General features: G+C 34.2%; 2 protein-coding genes across 5 annotated transcripts; both read left to right on the top strand.

Moving 5' to 3' along the window:
• The first annotated feature begins 1,187 nt into the window (after window positions 1-1,187).
• fs(1)N (female sterile (1) Nasrat) lies at window positions 1,188-8,490 on the top strand. Its single transcript, XM_066398066.1, has 22 exons — window positions 1,188-1,385; window positions 1,564-1,752; window positions 1,855-1,976; window positions 2,028-2,703; window positions 2,753-2,910; window positions 2,960-3,291; window positions 3,349-3,602; window positions 3,649-3,896; window positions 3,956-4,219; window positions 4,279-4,470; window positions 4,524-5,130; window positions 5,183-5,301; window positions 5,355-5,706; window positions 5,756-5,904; window positions 5,961-6,416; window positions 6,476-6,662; window positions 6,717-6,943; window positions 6,996-7,373; window positions 7,428-7,581; window positions 7,641-7,927; window positions 7,987-8,134; window positions 8,217-8,490. The coding sequence occupies exons 1-22, from the start codon at window positions 1,265-1,267 to the stop codon at window positions 8,405-8,407; spliced, it is 5,811 nt and encodes a 1,936-aa protein (XP_066254163.1). The 5' UTR covers window positions 1,188-1,264; the 3' UTR covers window positions 8,408-8,490.
• Window positions 8,491-9,173: 683 nt separating this feature from the next.
• Window positions 9,174-17,131, top strand: LOC136414201 (gastric triacylglycerol lipase-like). 4 transcript variants are annotated; one of them, XR_010752529.1, is made up of 8 exons: window positions 9,174-9,704; window positions 14,554-14,758; window positions 14,850-14,967; window positions 15,817-16,063; window positions 16,128-16,286; window positions 16,344-16,428; window positions 16,474-16,629; window positions 16,969-17,131. XR_010752529.1 is itself a non-coding variant. In XM_066398082.1 (8 exons), exons 1-8 carry the CDS (start codon window positions 9,534-9,536, stop codon window positions 17,119-17,121), a joined length of 1,284 nt encoding a protein of 427 aa, XP_066254179.1. In that variant the 5' UTR covers window positions 9,174-9,533; the 3' UTR covers window positions 17,122-17,131. The 4 variants fall into 4 exon arrangements, 2 of the variants coding, with proteins under 2 accessions (XP_066254179.1, XP_066254178.1); XR_010752530.1 differs by having other exon boundaries at window positions 16,474-16,635; XM_066398082.1 differs by having other exon boundaries at window positions 16,484-16,629.
• The last annotated feature ends 32 nt before the right edge of the window (window positions 17,132-17,163 follow it).

Here is a 17,163-nt window from a genome sequence, read left to right as displayed (position 1 = left end):
ACCTGTTTACTGTATTTCTACACAAAAACTAAACGAACATAAATTCTCTAAACATGGCAAGTCTTGAAACTACTCATACTCGCTCCAGTTCCTGATCATGTTATTACTAATGTCGAGCATCTTAAATATTTTGTAGACATTTGTTATCAGTAATTTTTTATAGTCTTACACTTCTCACGGATTTAATAATAAGTGTGTATTCTTCTCAGACTTTTTGAAACTCGCCAAACTTGATTTAAACACAAATATAAGAATAAACAATATGCAAATTAATAAAATAACTAGAGCGTATAAAACTCGACTTTTTTTCTATGGTGCACTTTTTTCTCACACATCTGTAAGCTGGAACCACGAGACACTTCTAGAACGGCAATATGCTGAACTGAGGAAACTCGGTAAAGTTAAACCACTCTAGGGCAAACTTTGGTGTAAATTGCATAATTTCTTTCATTTTCATAACAACGTTTCAGGGCAAAGACACGATATTAAGGCATAAAAAAGTTAAGTTTCCTGATAAAAATATTTTTAATTTTAAAGCAACTTAATAAGCAGTTTGTCGTGTCGGACCACCATTGAAGTGGCTATTTACTTGAAATGCCCTATTTAAACGAACTGATAAATGTAAATTTTGTTGTCACTATTGAGTTTTACAATCATTTAAATCACATGAGGGAGAATTTTTGGACCTTCGCTTACTCAGATTACCCTAAACGAATTAGAATTTTGTAAAAAAGCTCAAACGGTCCAAAAATGTCTTGAATTCTTTCTGAAGTCCTAATCTGAAGTTACCTGCTTGATTGATTACTTTTCCGATTTGTAAGTAAAACCAATTCGGCTAAAGGAATTTTGAGACTTTTTAGTAACCTGAAATGTCCTAAAGTAGTGAAGAGATTGCAGTGGGTGTAATCTAGTAGCTATATGATGTGGAGTTCCTAAATATCTCATGACGAAACTTTTTCTTTCTCTGAACTATTGAATAAAAATATACAAATTTTAAAAGATTTTTCGAAATCGATGAAATTATTGTTGGATTTTATAAATACGTTTTAAAGTAATTTATTATGCCTATTCAGCATTTTGTGTCGTTGATCGTGCCTAAACGCTCGCTTTACCTTTTACTTCCATACAATATAGAAAATGAACAAAGTTCAACAAAAAGGCCATTTTAAACACTCTTTTTTGCTTTCACCATGGTACCTACAAATCTGATTATATTTGGTTTTTGATGAGTGGGTACTTTAACAGCTGAGAGTTCAAGGAAAAGATGTCTGCTACAAAGAATGTGTTGTCTGTTTTAATTTGCTGGCAGTTATTCCTTATAATTAATTCATTCGAAGATGAGTGGAATTTATATGAGAGCAAATTTGTTAGTTATAACAGAGAAGGTATGTTACGAAGTTTTTAATACCTCATAATTCAAGAGGAAGTAGGTACCTACCTGACCTATAAACCTCTATTCAGAATAATTCGTTTTTCTACTAGAAATTCTAGATGTGTAGAAAGTGTGAATGAAGAAAATTTTAAATTCTATGCTTCCATAGAATGTAAACACGTTTATTTCAGAAATTTTCATTTCCAATGTAACCACCAGCTCAGTATTACCATCAAACCTCACAGTCAAAGAATGGAAAACTCTGAATACAGGCTATACCTCGTATACTGGTGGTATCTTAAATGGCACTAAGTTGGCAGTGTTATTCTCAACTATCAAGTCTAGAAATGACCAAATAAGTCACGAGCTTAGGTTTTTTGGTAAGAGACAGTTTGATCCTCTTTTAAACAGATAGATAAGAATTATTGCTCTTCACGTGATGTTATCCAAGCACATCCCTACATTTAAATTACACATTTCAGACCTAAATGAAACAATCAGCAGCATCGAGTTTTTCTATGATAACAATAATAATCAAGTCTGGGTAATTGCGTTAGCGCAAAACCAGGGTCTACTTTGGTACTCTCTATCTGAGAACTCAATGGTAAATTACCTCTTAAGTGTGCTTCTGCTGCTTCACATCGTTCATTTACAGGATAAACGATGGGTTTGGCCATTTGAGCACACTATAATACACTTCCACATATTCAAAATGAAGCAGGACCAATTCCTGCTAGCCAACTTTCAGAAAAATCAAACAAACTCTGCGGTCATATACGGGTTCAAAATCGCTTCCGAAGAGCGATGGCTCTACCAATCTCTCTACTTACCCCAACCATCCCCTTCTTCTTGTTTCTCCACCTCAGACTCAGATTTCTTTTTATCCTTCGTTCAGTCTTTTTCAAACATCTTGGTAATCTACAAACTCACCAACAATCATTTCATTGAATTCGCAACGCTTAAGAGCCCTCAGATCAATCAAGTGATATGTTTCGAGGATGTTCTAAAGTCATTTGTTGCTGTGAATGGTCTTGGTGCCGCTATATTTGAGTTCACTGAGGATGGTTTAGTGAAAAGAGAGATTGTCGATTCCAACCTGGAAAGTCTGCAGATGTGGTTGCCGATGTCTGTGAATACCTATAGGGATGAAACTGTGCTAATGTTCCAAAGAAAGTTAGATCATGACTCTCATAAATCTAATGATGTGGAAATTGTGACGTACAATGGAAAGAAATTTGAAGAACATATGGATATAACTTGTGAATTTTTCGGGGAAATGCATGGCAGCCTGGAATGTTTCACAGAATTCAATCCAGCTACAGGAATATTAGGTGATAGTATAACTTCAATAATCTTAAAATAAATATAATTTTCCTGTAGGTAGTTCCTATATTGCCATTAAAAACCAAATAGCTCTAGTAGTGCCGAACCATCAGATCGGCTCTGTCATATTCAACATGAAAGTTAGTCTTCGAAAAATGGAGCATCCTGCCAAGAAAGACTTAGATACCTACATGAACCTAAAACGAACTTTACAGGTCCCAATTCTAACTATCTTAATAATAAATAATTCTATACAAATTTTAGACTATGATTGACCAGCAAAATAAGCAGCTCGCAGAATTGAAGAATCCAAAAGAATATGGATCAAAAAAATCCCCATCGCTTAAGCGTGCAAATCTTCTTAGGGCGCCAGAAATGAGAACTATGTCTGATACTTTAAATGATAAACTGCAAGAAATTCAGATTGAAGTTGCAAGATTGAATGATATATACAAAGAACTGAAAGCGGCGATTGCAGAAAATACCATTAACACCCTAGTTTTCAATGGCCCAACTGAGGTTTTGGGGTCTGTGCTAGCTGATGAAATCCATAATGAAGGTGAAGAACTGAATTCTATTATCAATGATATTGTGAGGTAAGACCATATAAATAAAATGAATTTCACCAATGAATTATTGTACTGAGTTTTCAGAAAGGATTATTTAAATAAGCCTATTTCTGGTCGTAAGGTGTTTGAAGATTTAACGGTCAGACAGCTGTTCTTCCAGGAGGTTAATGGGGTGGCCAAAGATAATCTGGTGTTTATTGATGATAAAGAAAATGTGGTAATTGATGGTATTATTGATTTTGATAATTTGGTTACTACACAAAACATCATGGTAACTGACAACTTACTGAACGACTTTATCATCGATGACATGGTTACCATTGATAAATCCATGGCTGGTAAGCTTTAAGAAACATTATGGAATTCGTTCCATATCTCAAATAGTTCCAGGCACCTTTCAATTTGAAAATATCGTTGCAAGAGGAAGTTTTGAAACGCGGGTTTTAAACAACCAACCCATCAACAGTTCTGCAATGATTTTCGATGACTCTATTATAGATGAAAATGCCAATTTAAGACTTCCTGGGAATGTCACTGTTAACTCAATTAATACGAAAAACTTTCACCAATTTCTCAATAACCTTTGTTTAACCAATGTTCCTTGCATCATTCCTGATTTAACACTATCAGGAGTAAGTCTTCATATGGGAATAGTAATAGGGATAAATCATTTTGAGACTTTTCATTGCAGGCCATGAATATTGTTCGTAATGCTAATCTGAGTGAGCAACTAAATCGGATGAAATTTCCTGAAGAATATGTTGATTTGACACTCGATGAAACCCTTAATATAACTGCAAAGAAACGTTTCAACAACCTCAAAGCTTACTACGTGGACACTCGAGATACGTCACTAAATAATATAGATCTCACAAAAATTGTTAATCTACAGAGTGAGCAGAGCATTACTGGAAATTTGACTTTTGAAAAGTTGGAAGTTGTTAAAAATATTGAAGTAAGTTCTTTATTTTATTAGAGAAGAATTTTTGCAGTTGAAGGTATTGTTTACTCTAGGTTGATCCCGGTAACATAAAAGGAGAAGCAGAGAAATTTTTGCCAAATATCGGTTTGAAGGATTCAGTCACAATGATGCAAATTAATGCAAATACAGAGTTCTTTCAGTTGGAAGTTACAGGAGAGGTAGTTATTAAGAACACAATCAATGCCATTGACTTTGGTGAATATCTGGAAAATATTGTTTTGAAGGTATGTTTAGTTCCGATAACATCATCGAAACTCACGAATAATTCTTGCTTTAGAATGAAACTTCCATTACAATCACCGGCCAAAAGCGATTCCCCCAAGGCATCACCATTCACAACAACATGGACATCAACTCAAAAATGATCAACAACATATCACTCGACTCATTTATCACGAAAAGTACTCCACAAAACTTGAATCTGTCCAGTATCCCTGCAAATATAATCTTAGATGCATTGATAGTTAATGGATCATACAATGGTCAAAACATTACGAAGCTTTTGGACTCTCTTGTGAATTTCTCTGGAGATCAACCCATCAGCAGTGAGCTGATTTTTGAGGAGGAAATTGCAGTGGATTCTTTGAATGTTACTGAAGAATATCGCCATGTAATTAAAGAAGGAGAGTTGCAAGATCTTAGTGCAGAAATAGTTAAAGTTGATGGAGATATTGAAGGGAAAATTAAGGTGTTTGATATGGAGGGTTACCTCAAGTATACTGACGAACAGTTCATTAAGCAACCCTTTTACATTGAAGAGCTCAAATGCGAAGAAATAAATAGCAAAAGTATCAATGATATAGATACAGCAAGGGTGTTTTCTTACGGCAAATTTAGGGAAAACATCACTGATATTTTGATGTATAGGAATGCCTCTGTGGAAGGTAATTTAGAATTTTAAAACAAATTCTCCATTAAGGAAATGTATAATTTCAGTTATAAGTATTGAAGGCTACCTAGTTCTACGGAAAGTTAACGAAATTGATATGGAGAGACTGCTCAATGATCACCCTTGGATCAAATTATATCGCAACTCAAGTCGTTTAGTTATTGATGTAAGTATGTTATTCATCACTATCAATTAGGATACTAACAACCACATCAAAAGGGAGATGTCCACTTTGAAAATCTTCATGTCCTAAATCTGGCCAATGCCTCCTTTGAAGATTACATCAATACTATAGTATTCAAAAACAAAACAAACGTCACGTTCTCTAATTCTCTGACATTCGAGAATGGAATTGATGTAGAGAATTTGATAGAAACCTCAACTCTGAATCACATACCCCTGAAGGCGATTTTAAGAACAGGTGGAAAACAAATCTTAAAAGGTCCAATAAGTGTTCTAGGGAATGTTAGCATTGAAGATGATGTTACTGTTAAGGAAATGATCAATAATGTCGAAGTAACTTACATGCTAAATAATTTTGATATTGGAGAAGAGGCTTTAAAAGTTAAAGGTAGTGATCGTGGTTGCGTTATCTTGATACTAAACTAAAAAATTTATAGGTGAAATTACGTTTCAACGTCTGTCATATATCCAAAATCTGATCATCCATGGACGAATAAACGATAAATATTTTGAGCAATTGCAAAAGGAATTTGTATTTGTTGATGATGATATTAATTTGGCTAATAACGTAGAATTCAAACAAGAGGTAAAATTTAACATACATCAAATCTTCAACAGAAAACTTAATGAGAAATATTTTAGGTCAAAATTGGCAGAAACTTAGCAACCTCGATAGGTATCAACGGAATGAATTTTTCAAACTTAGCATCCAGAATTGCTTTGATAACACAAGACACCTACATTAATGGCAACGTAAAATTCACTCATTCTTCTGAATGTTTGAAATCAATTGAAGTTGAAGACGCAATATCTACACATTTGCTTTATGGCCAAAATTTTACTAACTACATTAATCAAGGAATATTCATCGACCAGGGATTGCTCCCTGGTAGATACAACTTTGAAAAAATGGTCGTCAAGGGAAATTTGGATTCGAAATTCGTTAATGATTTGAATATGAGCAATGTGATACCATTAATGACTGCTCAGGATTTGGAGGAAATTGATATTGCTGAGATGATTGTGACCCATAATGTATTCGTTGGAAATGAAGTTAATGCTGTAAATTTAAGTGTAGAGAGGGAAAGAACTGTGATGGTGAGTGTTCGCTCAAACGTTTAAAGCAATTTTTTTGTTACGACAACGTGATTCTCCAGAGAAATGTAGATCAATACATTCCAAGCGAAATCATATTCAAAAACAACGTCGTGGTCCATGACTTACTTACAACCAACTCCATCAATAACATTCCAATGGACAAAATAGTAACCACGGATACTGACCAAAACTTAACTGGTTCATACACTTTCACATCGAAAATCTTTGTAAATGGAAACTTTAGTGGTGAGTTTTTCAAAAAGTCTCAAAAATGTGTCAATAAGCTGAACTTTTCTGTAGTTTCTGGATTAATCAGTGGAGTGAATTTCACCACCTGGAATACAGAATCCTTAAAACTCCAATCAGAACATCCCCAGGCAATGCTCACTTCCTTGAAGCTGAACTCACTAAACTTAACTGGTCCAATGTATGAGGAAATTACTGTTAATGGTCTACAAGTGAATCAGCTTATCCAGCAAATTCAGGCTAAAGAGAGCGATTTTTCTGACACTCAAAGAAAAATTATGGTAAATTCTCATTTGGAATGAAATAATTATTAGACAAAACATTTGCCCTAAGGATGACTTCGATAATCTCTGCAAAGACCTCACCTTCATCTATAACCGCACTTCGGAACAAGACCTGAAGTTCAACTATTTAGATGAACTTGAAACACTTTCCTTCAAAAACCATATACATTTTAGCTATTATTTTGTGCATCAAAACCAACACTACCTTTTAATCAACGAAGAAGGCAGTTGCTTCTCAAACTTGATGAAATTTGATACAGGCAGATTTGTCGATGTTAATCAAGTGAATACTGGAATAATCTCACAAATTGTTAAAGTCGAAAGCAAAACTGATGAAATATTTCTGGTTGTAATAAGGGAAATAAGTAAGGGTAAGTGTAAAGATGAGGGAACGGCTATTTGGCAATTTCTAGGAATTGATATTGAGGTAAGTTGAATTTTAACAGAATACTAATAATACATATTACAAGGATATTGCTAGATTGTAGCAACTATTAAACCCCAAGATCTTCTCCAAAGCTCAGAAGAACCACTAAGTTTCTATGGCTTGAAGAATAGTGTGGTGACGGAATTTCGGCTCAACCCATTACAAGAAGTGCTTGTTCAGGAATATACGAAGTGGAACGTTGATGAAGGTGTGTTCAATTTCAACAGAACAAATGTCTATGAAAAACTTTCCCTCTTCACTTCACAGATGCTTTGTTCGTACCTCCTGGTCTCAAAACAGGCCTAGCCATGCGAACTGGACTCGAACTAATTACTCTCAACAAATATCAAGTTCCCGCTGATGGAGATGATGAAGATTTATATATTAACTCCCTGATCGTAGGCAACGTTACAAGGAAACCAAACTACTTTATTCCTGGCAAAAATGGAGGAGAAATAGCTGTGGTCAATGTTGGAGTGCAGGGTGGCAATACAAATCTACTTGCAGTTGTGTCTCAGAAAGAATCTTGGGGGGATGAGAACAAATTCATCGAGGTAATAATTGCTCATAGCAGAGTTGCATTAAAGGTCAATTTGGTAAAATTTACTTACAGATTTACTCCGATCCTCTTAATGGAGAAATTTTCAAAAGAATTATAGTATATAGACCATCATCACTAACGTCAATTACTTTCGGGAATGGGGAAACTATATTGGCTTTTATGGAGGATCAAAAAGCTCTTCACATATACGAATATAAAGGTGAGTGCTATTTTGTGTATTTGTTTAAATTCCTCATCCTTCCTAAACCGACAAAGTCTTTAATCATCTATGTTCTTCACAGGAATTGAAGGCTTCAGATACCGCTTCTCAATAAAAATCCCAGCGACGTCTATATTTACCATGGATTTGCCCATTGGAAGCCAAACAGAAAAACGTAAAGTCATAGGTCTGATTCACAATAATGAGCTAACATTATTACAGGCAATAATGTTTGGAAATAAGGTACCAGAAGGGCTTAGCTGTTCGCCTTAAATATCTCTGAATATTGTAATGTTTTTATCGTCAATTTTAATTATTTTTAAGGCAATTATATTGTATGATTTTCTGGTTAATTTTCCATCGAGTTTTGTGCTTTTAAATTGTCGATGTAAAAATATATTGTGAGTTTTAAGTATTTATTTTCATGCCACAAGCACAAAAGACCAAGAAAAGCAGAAAAGCTACATTTCCCAAAAACCGCCTATAAAAAAGAATATTAGTGTCTTCAGGAAAGAAGAAAATTTGGTCCGCTTTTTCTACAAAATCTTATGGGTACTCAAAATCTCTTATTTTCAGATTTCATCGTTTTTAAGTCTTCGAAAAAAGATGTCATATTTTAGAATGAGATAACTTCAAATTCAAAATTATTGTACCCACAGAATGAGTCGAAAAAACGTGATAATACTATAATGTGAAGAGGCAATTTAGACTAATTTTTGTAGAAACAATCAAAATTTGTTCCTAACTAATCGTAATTTTGTAGAAAAATTTACTGTGGAAATTTCTAAATAATATAATTACCACTTTTTAAAATCGACAACAAAACCTTAAGAAACAGAAAACGGGCTTAAATAAAATATAAAATAAATTTGCCAGTTAGCAGGTCAATCAAAATTAAAATTAACAATACGAATTTAATTTACAAAAATGCTGGAAACCTGATTTCTACTGATGTAGTGAATAAAACCGTCATTAATAGGTACTGAGGGTACCAGATATATTTGTTTCAATCCACGTCGGAAGCTGCCTTTGAACGAAATCAAAGCAAGGTTTTAAAAACGTTACATCTTAACCTTTTCAAAAACCTTGCTCTGATTTCGTTTAAACAAACTGGGCCCAACTGATTAATTAACTCTGCGTTAACAAGGACCAGGCGCCACCATGAAACAAAGCAAACTTTCGACATCCGGTTCCAATGACGCTTAAAAAATATTTCGCGAACTGATCAAGACCATGGCGGACCACTACCACCGTATCGCCGAAACAATTCAACAGTACCAAAACTGGTACCACGCTTCTTCAGAGATGTAGCATCAGTAAAGTTCTCAACGACACACGCACATATCTGCATACTTATTTAAAATAATGACCCGAATATAAGGAACGCAACCGCTACTTGATGGGATTTTTCTATAATCGCGACATGGTTCTGCGTTCATACGGAGTGTCGTGGTTCCTCGCGGTGGTTCCGATTTGCTGTCATGGATTTAGCGTTACCGAGTTCATCGTGGGCCCTCGCATTGGCCGTAGCATTACAGTGGCACCGAAGAGCATTCGTGTTTCTGTTGCTGTAAGTAATTTAGGGTCGCCCCATTTTATTGTCAGGAAGTCAGGTTTTTGTTACATTAAACAATTAATATTTTCATTTACAAACGACTTGCAAAGGTGTCTTTTAATAATGGCAATAAGCCATCAGTGAGTCCATATACGTACTTGCAGTATACGAGCATCTGACTCTCTTCAGTTTTGATTGTGGGCTATCATGTACCGTTGTACGCGTAGACACATCTTCACCGACTTACATGAAATTAACGACCTCCATAAATCACGTCTCTACTCGTTTCAGGCTAAAACTTCTCCTCATCTTCTATTTTATGCCACGTAGGGTCAATCAAAGTGGTCGCAATGAACATATTCGTGCGTGAGGATTTTATAAGTAGTTTCGAAGTCCTCAAAACGTGCAGTAAAACAGCATTGACCTTCTGCCGTGACAATTATTATACACGCGGAATTCATTCACATTCTAATCCAAATTAGGTAACAAAACAAGAATCGCCTTGACCTACGGATGTGGTCTTGGAATTTTAATTAGCTTCATATTATTCCATCCATGACTCGTGTCATGCGAAAGAAAGTGCCGAAGAGGTATTGTGATTTTTATCTTGCTTCTTGTCTTCTACATACGAGTAGGTACACATCTCTATAGAGATAATAGCCATTGAAAGTGGTTATTAGTTTGTTTTTTATTGTTGGTGTGAAATATTTTCGAGCTGCCCACTTTTACTTTTTGTGATCACCACGAGAAATCCTCAGAATCCTGTTGCCATTACACTTTTTAATTATTGTATTGTAGAGAAGCCTATTGCCCCTAGCAGAAATCGCAGATGCTATTTTGTATGAAGAAATAAGAAAGAAATTTTAATTATTAAATCGAATTATTATGCCGATGCCAGTGTGTCAGTGAGCCAATGAGTAAAGCAAGTATGTCTTCACTGAGCTATTAAGTTTCCCGAGAAAATGTACCTCCATAGAATCCGTGTTAGTTCAGGTTAGTGGTAGTGTAATTTAGATTATTTTTCTCAGTTTTTTCAAAGTTTCTATCCATGTTAAATAACAGTGATGGGAAAACCGGTAGCCATACATATTAAGCTCCAGAACTTTGAAATAGTGCCAAACTTACTGACAGCTTTATTAGGGTTAATTTTCCACTGAGACTGTCCAAAAAAAGTGCAAAATCCTCAGAAAATCCCAAACCTTTCTGGCAAATATTGGCAGCAAAATTACCAAAAATATTTTAACAAATAGTTTTTAATTTTTCGTACAAATTTAAGTGTACAGGATACACTGTACATTTAAACTTATATGACATACATGTACATACACATGTACAAGTTTAACTGTACAAGTTAGGTTAGTTCAGGTTAGAATGAACAAAATACTCATATAAACATAACAACTGGTGGTTGGTTCGAGGAAGATTGAGATGATAGTTCCGGCAAACTAGTCCAGTGCTTTAACTATGGTAGTTAAAGCTTTTATATTGATTCTTAGAAACAATCCACTCTAAATTTGAATCAAATATCTGGAAAACTCGAAAGGCTCCTCTCTTTAATTTTGATACTATATCCGAACATATTTATCTCAAAATAAAAAATTCTTTTGAATTTCGAACAGGGGAAGAAGGGAAACAACGCAAAGCAGACAATTGAACATTAAAATTTAGTAAAATTCATCTACTTATATCTAAATGTTGAGGATGAGTGAAATATTACAGAAAAAATCGAGGAAAAATTTAATATGACATAAAATTTGCAGTTTAACATATTCTTAGCGTGGGAAACTTGAATTTCATTGGAGTTATAAGTTAAGAGTGAAAGAGGCTCTCGGCGACTCTTTTCCTATACCTATTTAAAAGCTCATAGCTTTTTTTTATCCCGATTTATATTATTAATTTGAAGTAGGTATTGGTTTAGGTTAGGCCCCGTTCTTGTTATATAAAAGAGATGGTAAATAACACATGATTTGTTTTCCAGATATTTATAAATTTGAATGCCTCACAAAGGCCATAATTAAGTAAAATTTAAGGGGGTTTAAATAATTAATTTTTGTTGGGAGGAATTATGCAATTTGGCTTATCTATAAAAATTACTTACATCAGTGCTTCCTAATTGGTCGTCTTTTGTAACTGATGATGGAGTGATAAGGATACCAGGCAAGGCAATCTACGCTGTACAGGAAACCTCCACTACTGAATCCAGAGGCTAAGTACTTTCGGGAATCACTGACGATAAACTAACCTGGAAAAGCCACGTAGAAAAATTTTGCACTAAGGGCATAGCACTAACACAGTATCTGCGCAAGAAAGCTGGAAAAATGTGGGTCTTAAAACACTATGTTTTATACACTGGTCTGTCTTAAAAAAATCTCGTAAAAAGATATACTATAATAAGCACTGATAGGCATCTCAGGTAACTATTCCTTGAGGTACTTCTCTCAATTAGTTCCCGAGATATGGCGTGAATTTATTAACTCTTATTTTCAACTCAGATATACTCTTTGGGGTTTTAATTAGCGAAGAATCACAATCAAGTTTCACGAATTTGAAAGTTCTAAATCCTCATGAATTATTGATGTTTCTGGAGGTTTTTTCTGTACTAATGACTACTTTGGTAAATCCCAAACCTAGGTGTAAGGATTCATGTCCGTGACCTCAAAAAACATTGGAGGTGACATTTTAACGATATCATAATATCTTATATTCAAATATTCGCCTTCTATATATTCAAACGCAACTCGTAACCGAAAACCTACTCAGGTTATGCTGGCACTACTACTAAACGGCAAAATTGTAAAAAAGAGTTAAAAAATAGTAATTTATTAAAAGTTCAGTTATCAGTAAAATGATTTATGTGCAAATAGATCGAAACTCGTTTACACCTTAATTTCCATGATGGAATCAATGAGCTTATGCTCAACGGACGTTGTTATGTTTTTACAATGCTCACAGCAACAGGCCGTAAAGTAAAAATAAAGCCTCTTACTTTTTGTTAAGTTGAGCAAAGAGTTGCCGGCTTTCAATAATTAAGTTGAAGAACATAGCAGGTCAATTAATCAGAATGATCTACGATGATAATACCTGCTAATTCTATTGGCTAAAAATCAACTGATAGGAATCAATCTGACCTAGATTGCTATTCCCGAAAACTTTAAATGTCTAAATCGAAATTATAACGAAAAGAATTTTTTGATCACCCGTTACCTACACTTGCAAACTTTATTTGCCTATTAAAACGCCTACCTTTAATGTTTAGGAGTGTACTATATCACATATTATTTAATAAGTAAATTGACATATTTAATATGTACGCGAAAAATATATACACCAGTAATACATGCGAAAAAATGGCCTAAAAAAATTTACAGCCATTGTGTCTAGAACTTTGTCCTCGAAATTTCGAGATGCCGGAACTAATTTCTCTACCTACATACAATTCCTACACGATTATTTGCTCTTTCCTATAAAGTTAATATAAAAGATGTATCAGAATGTAGGTCCTGTGACCGAAATAAGGTATAAAGTTTATATAAACAAATATCTAATTGGCATTTAGTTTTGAGATGCAGAGTGTTAAAGTTTAAGAAAAAAAAAGTTTTTATTTTTTAACTTCCAAACGACTTGAAATTTTTTAACTAAATTTCGTACATTTATTTAACATATCGGTAGGTATAATTCAAAAAATTATCGACTTCAACCATGCACCAGTGGCGGAGATATGAGCGTCATGTTTCCTTTTTAGTTATAAAAAATTGTAACACTCAGTATAATATTTCATTTAAAGTAGTCTGTCATGTGCGCCAATATGTTTTACTCCAAAATATATACTCTGTATCTCTGTATGTGCGCCAAACTATATACTCTGTATCTCGAAACTAAAGGCCAATTGGATATTTATTTATATAAACTATATACCTTATTTCGGTCACAGGAACCTACAGTAAGCAGTTGGCAGAATGATTCTGGTACACCTTGTATATTTACCAGATATAGTATATAAAACTAGGAAGGGAAATCATTAAAATAATTTACTGATGACCCAAAAACATGTACTAATTATGCGGCGGGTACCATTAGCCATAAGGTTACTTAAAGTGGCTTACCAACATTAAATGTGAAAAATCAAAACCTGCCTGTCTCAACTAATACTGAAAATTGCTATAGCAATTAGAAATCAATTTATTAGTTTTAAATGTAAAAATGTGTGCAGATGTTTAGTGCCAATAATAGATGTTTCTCATACAAGCACTTCTTATAATGGGCTGTATAATATTAATATTTTGTTGCAGGTTATAATAATTCAAGTAAATTTGCATATTGAGTCAGTATTTCCGGAGTTAGCAAATATAGGATTTTGTGTTTCAAATACTTGGTAACACAGATTTCTATGCATACACGCAATTTTCAAATTTATGGCCAATTTAATATCGGATTTCCGGTGACCAAACATCAAGTTCTATTTATGCCAAAAATTTCAAAACTGTTACTGTTGATATTGAAAACGTGAACTGAAAACTGATATGAAATAAGGCTATTAATAATGGCTTATTAAATAGTATAAGTAGAAATCTAATCTAATGAGATTTTCCTCATTTACTGAGCAATCATCCGGATTTCGCCGAGCACGTAAAAAGCAGCTTTTACTTTCATTATGAATTGATGCTAATTATTATTCATTATGCAATTAACCGTCGTACTGTCATATACAGTTTTTGAGATTTTTATGTTATTTTGAGCATGCAATAATAAACAGTTACCAAACAAGGTAGAAATTCAGGTCACATCTTTACCCAGTCTAAATAGTAGGTACCTACTCATATTGATGAACGGATCACAGCGACTAGAGTTCTCCATCTTTTTACAGCAACAATTGGTAAGCTCGTATGGTTATCCCTTCGAAGAACATGAAGTGTTGTCAGAAGATGGGTATATCGTCACTCTGCATAGAATACCCAGAAGTAAGCTGGAAACCAAATCACATAAAAATCAACGTCCAGTAGCGTTATTTCAGCATGGATTACTGGCCTCTTCGGATGTGTTTTTGTTTCGAGGACCTGAACACGATTTGCGTAAGTATGTAGTATGCGTAAGTAAATTTCCAGTTCTGTTAAACACTTTCTAGATTATATCTCAGCTATAAATGATTTTCCAATATTTTAGCATATCTGTTGGCAGATGCCGGTTATGATGTGTGGTTGGCGAACATGAGGGGAAACATCTATTCCAATAAGCATCAAGTATTCAATTCCGAGAAAGACCCTGAATATTGGAAATTTTCGTAAGTAGTAATTTTTCAATAATTCAGATATATCTTCTATAAATTAAAGAGAAGGAAAACCATTAAATGTCGATTTTTCAATGTGCTGCTAAATTACATGTGAAGTAACTCGCAGTCAAGCCTAACTATCAAAGTATCTCTGTCAATTAGGAAGGTGTTTTACATAGTTCTCCTTACTTCAACTATTAGTTAAGCTTAACTGCAGTTGGAAAAACACATCAACTGCCAGGCAGTTGTTAACTGGCAGCTGCCATTTCGTAATTGAACATCCAAATCGACGATTCGGAAAATCAAGAAAACCATTTTAAACACGTAATTTAAAAAAATAATTTCCATTACAACTCACCCTTTCTTCACTTAATATTCCTAGAATTTTGATTTTCCATCTCGTAAAAAATAGCCTTTATTGAATATTACTACACTTTATTCTAACACACATGTCAAAGGGGTCAAAATAATGATAAATTAAATCGAAGAAATAAATCATCGACTTTCACAATCGCCCTCCTTACGGCCCACCCCAGTGAGGAGAGTTTTAGCAGATTAAAGGGGAAAGTGTTGCCTTTTCTTTCTACGTAATTACAGACCTTCGGAAGCCTGTTACTCTCTTCCTTCACTGTATAATTTTCCATTGCATTGCATCTAATTCTCCAACAATCAAAAGGTTCAGGAATTTTTCTTTCAAGTCCCAAATTACCTAAAACATCAGAATTAAACCATAAAGTGACGACATTGGTTTGTGATTTACAATCGTCATTCTACCGTCATCACTTTGATATCATGTCTTTTAAAACTAATACGTAATTCTGCAAATCATAAAAATAAATATCTCAACTTTATTCTCAACAGATTACATGAGGTGGCCCTTTATGACCTTCCGGCAACGATTGACTATATCTTGAATATAACCAAACAGCATTCATTGTACTTTCTGGGACACTCTATAGGATCTACAGCCGCCTTCATTTTGGGAACCTTAAGACCGCAGTATAACGCTAAAATTCGCCTACACTTGGCTTTGGCTCCATTGGTATACGTGCTACATGAGATGTCATTTCCCCATAAGATATTTTTGGGATCTTCATTATCACTTACGGTAGGTTATATGTGAAAATATTACAACGTACCTTCAAAATTGACTGTTTCCTCATTTGCTTCAGAGAGCAGTGATGTCTAAAAACATCCTAAATGTTTTCCCTAGGCGAGACTATTTCTCTAAGTTTCTGGGCGCGTTTTGTGCCAATGGAGCGCCCTCACAATTTCTGTGTCTAATTTTCATGTACTCTTTAGTTGGGATCGATGGGCAACAATTCAACAGCGTAGGATTTTGTTTTCAAGTACATCGCTGTAACACATTTTAATTATTTTTATTGCAGAGCTACATTCCAGAATTCTTATCGTACTTTCCTGCAGGAAGTTCAGTTTATTTAACCTCACACACAGCACAAATGTATGCTGAAGGTAACAAATTTTATACCGCGACCAACTAAAGATTGATTGGAATAGTCAATTTCAGGAGATTTCAGGCCACTAGACTATCACAATCCGTTTTTAAATCTGCAGAAATATAGAAGTTTGACTTTGCCTACTTATAATTTAAGTTTGGTGGATCATCCTGTAGCACTGCATTTCGGAGATGGGGACACTTTAGTTACAGAAGAGGTAGAGGTTTAAAATATTGCATGCATTATTTTCACAAAGGTATAATATGAAAATTATAACGAAATATTCCTGAGTTTAATACAGAATATCAAATATGTTTAATTTTAAGCTTAAACTTGACCCATCAAATTGGCTGTTAGTAATTACCAGCGACATCGATTTCACATTATTTTCACGTTTAAATCATGTTTCGTTTTAACCACACCTTTATAACATCAGTTGATAATCTCACTTGGTATTATCTAAATTAATCGAAACCTCATATTCCAATTTAACTAATGAATCTTCATATTCGGTATTCTATATTTAGTATTTTCAGATAGATTATCTGTTTTTTAGGACTTGGTATTTACTGAAAGTAAACTTCCCAACGTCATCGGAAAATTCCGAGTGCCCTATAAACATTTCAACCACATGGATTTCATGGTTGGATCTGACGCCAAAGATTTAGTCTATAAGGAACTTATATTATTAATGAATAAATATAGGTAACAGTATAAAACGGCTATTTATTTACCCCAATAAGGTAATATA

The sequence above is a fragment of the Euwallacea similis genome, chromosome 16 (genome assembly GCF_039881205.1).
Source record: "Euwallacea similis isolate ESF13 chromosome 16, ESF131.1, whole genome shotgun sequence".
Classification (NCBI taxonomy): domain Eukaryota; kingdom Metazoa; phylum Arthropoda; class Insecta; order Coleoptera; family Curculionidae; genus Euwallacea; species Euwallacea similis.
This window is presented reverse-complemented; position numbering and strand designations above follow the sequence as displayed.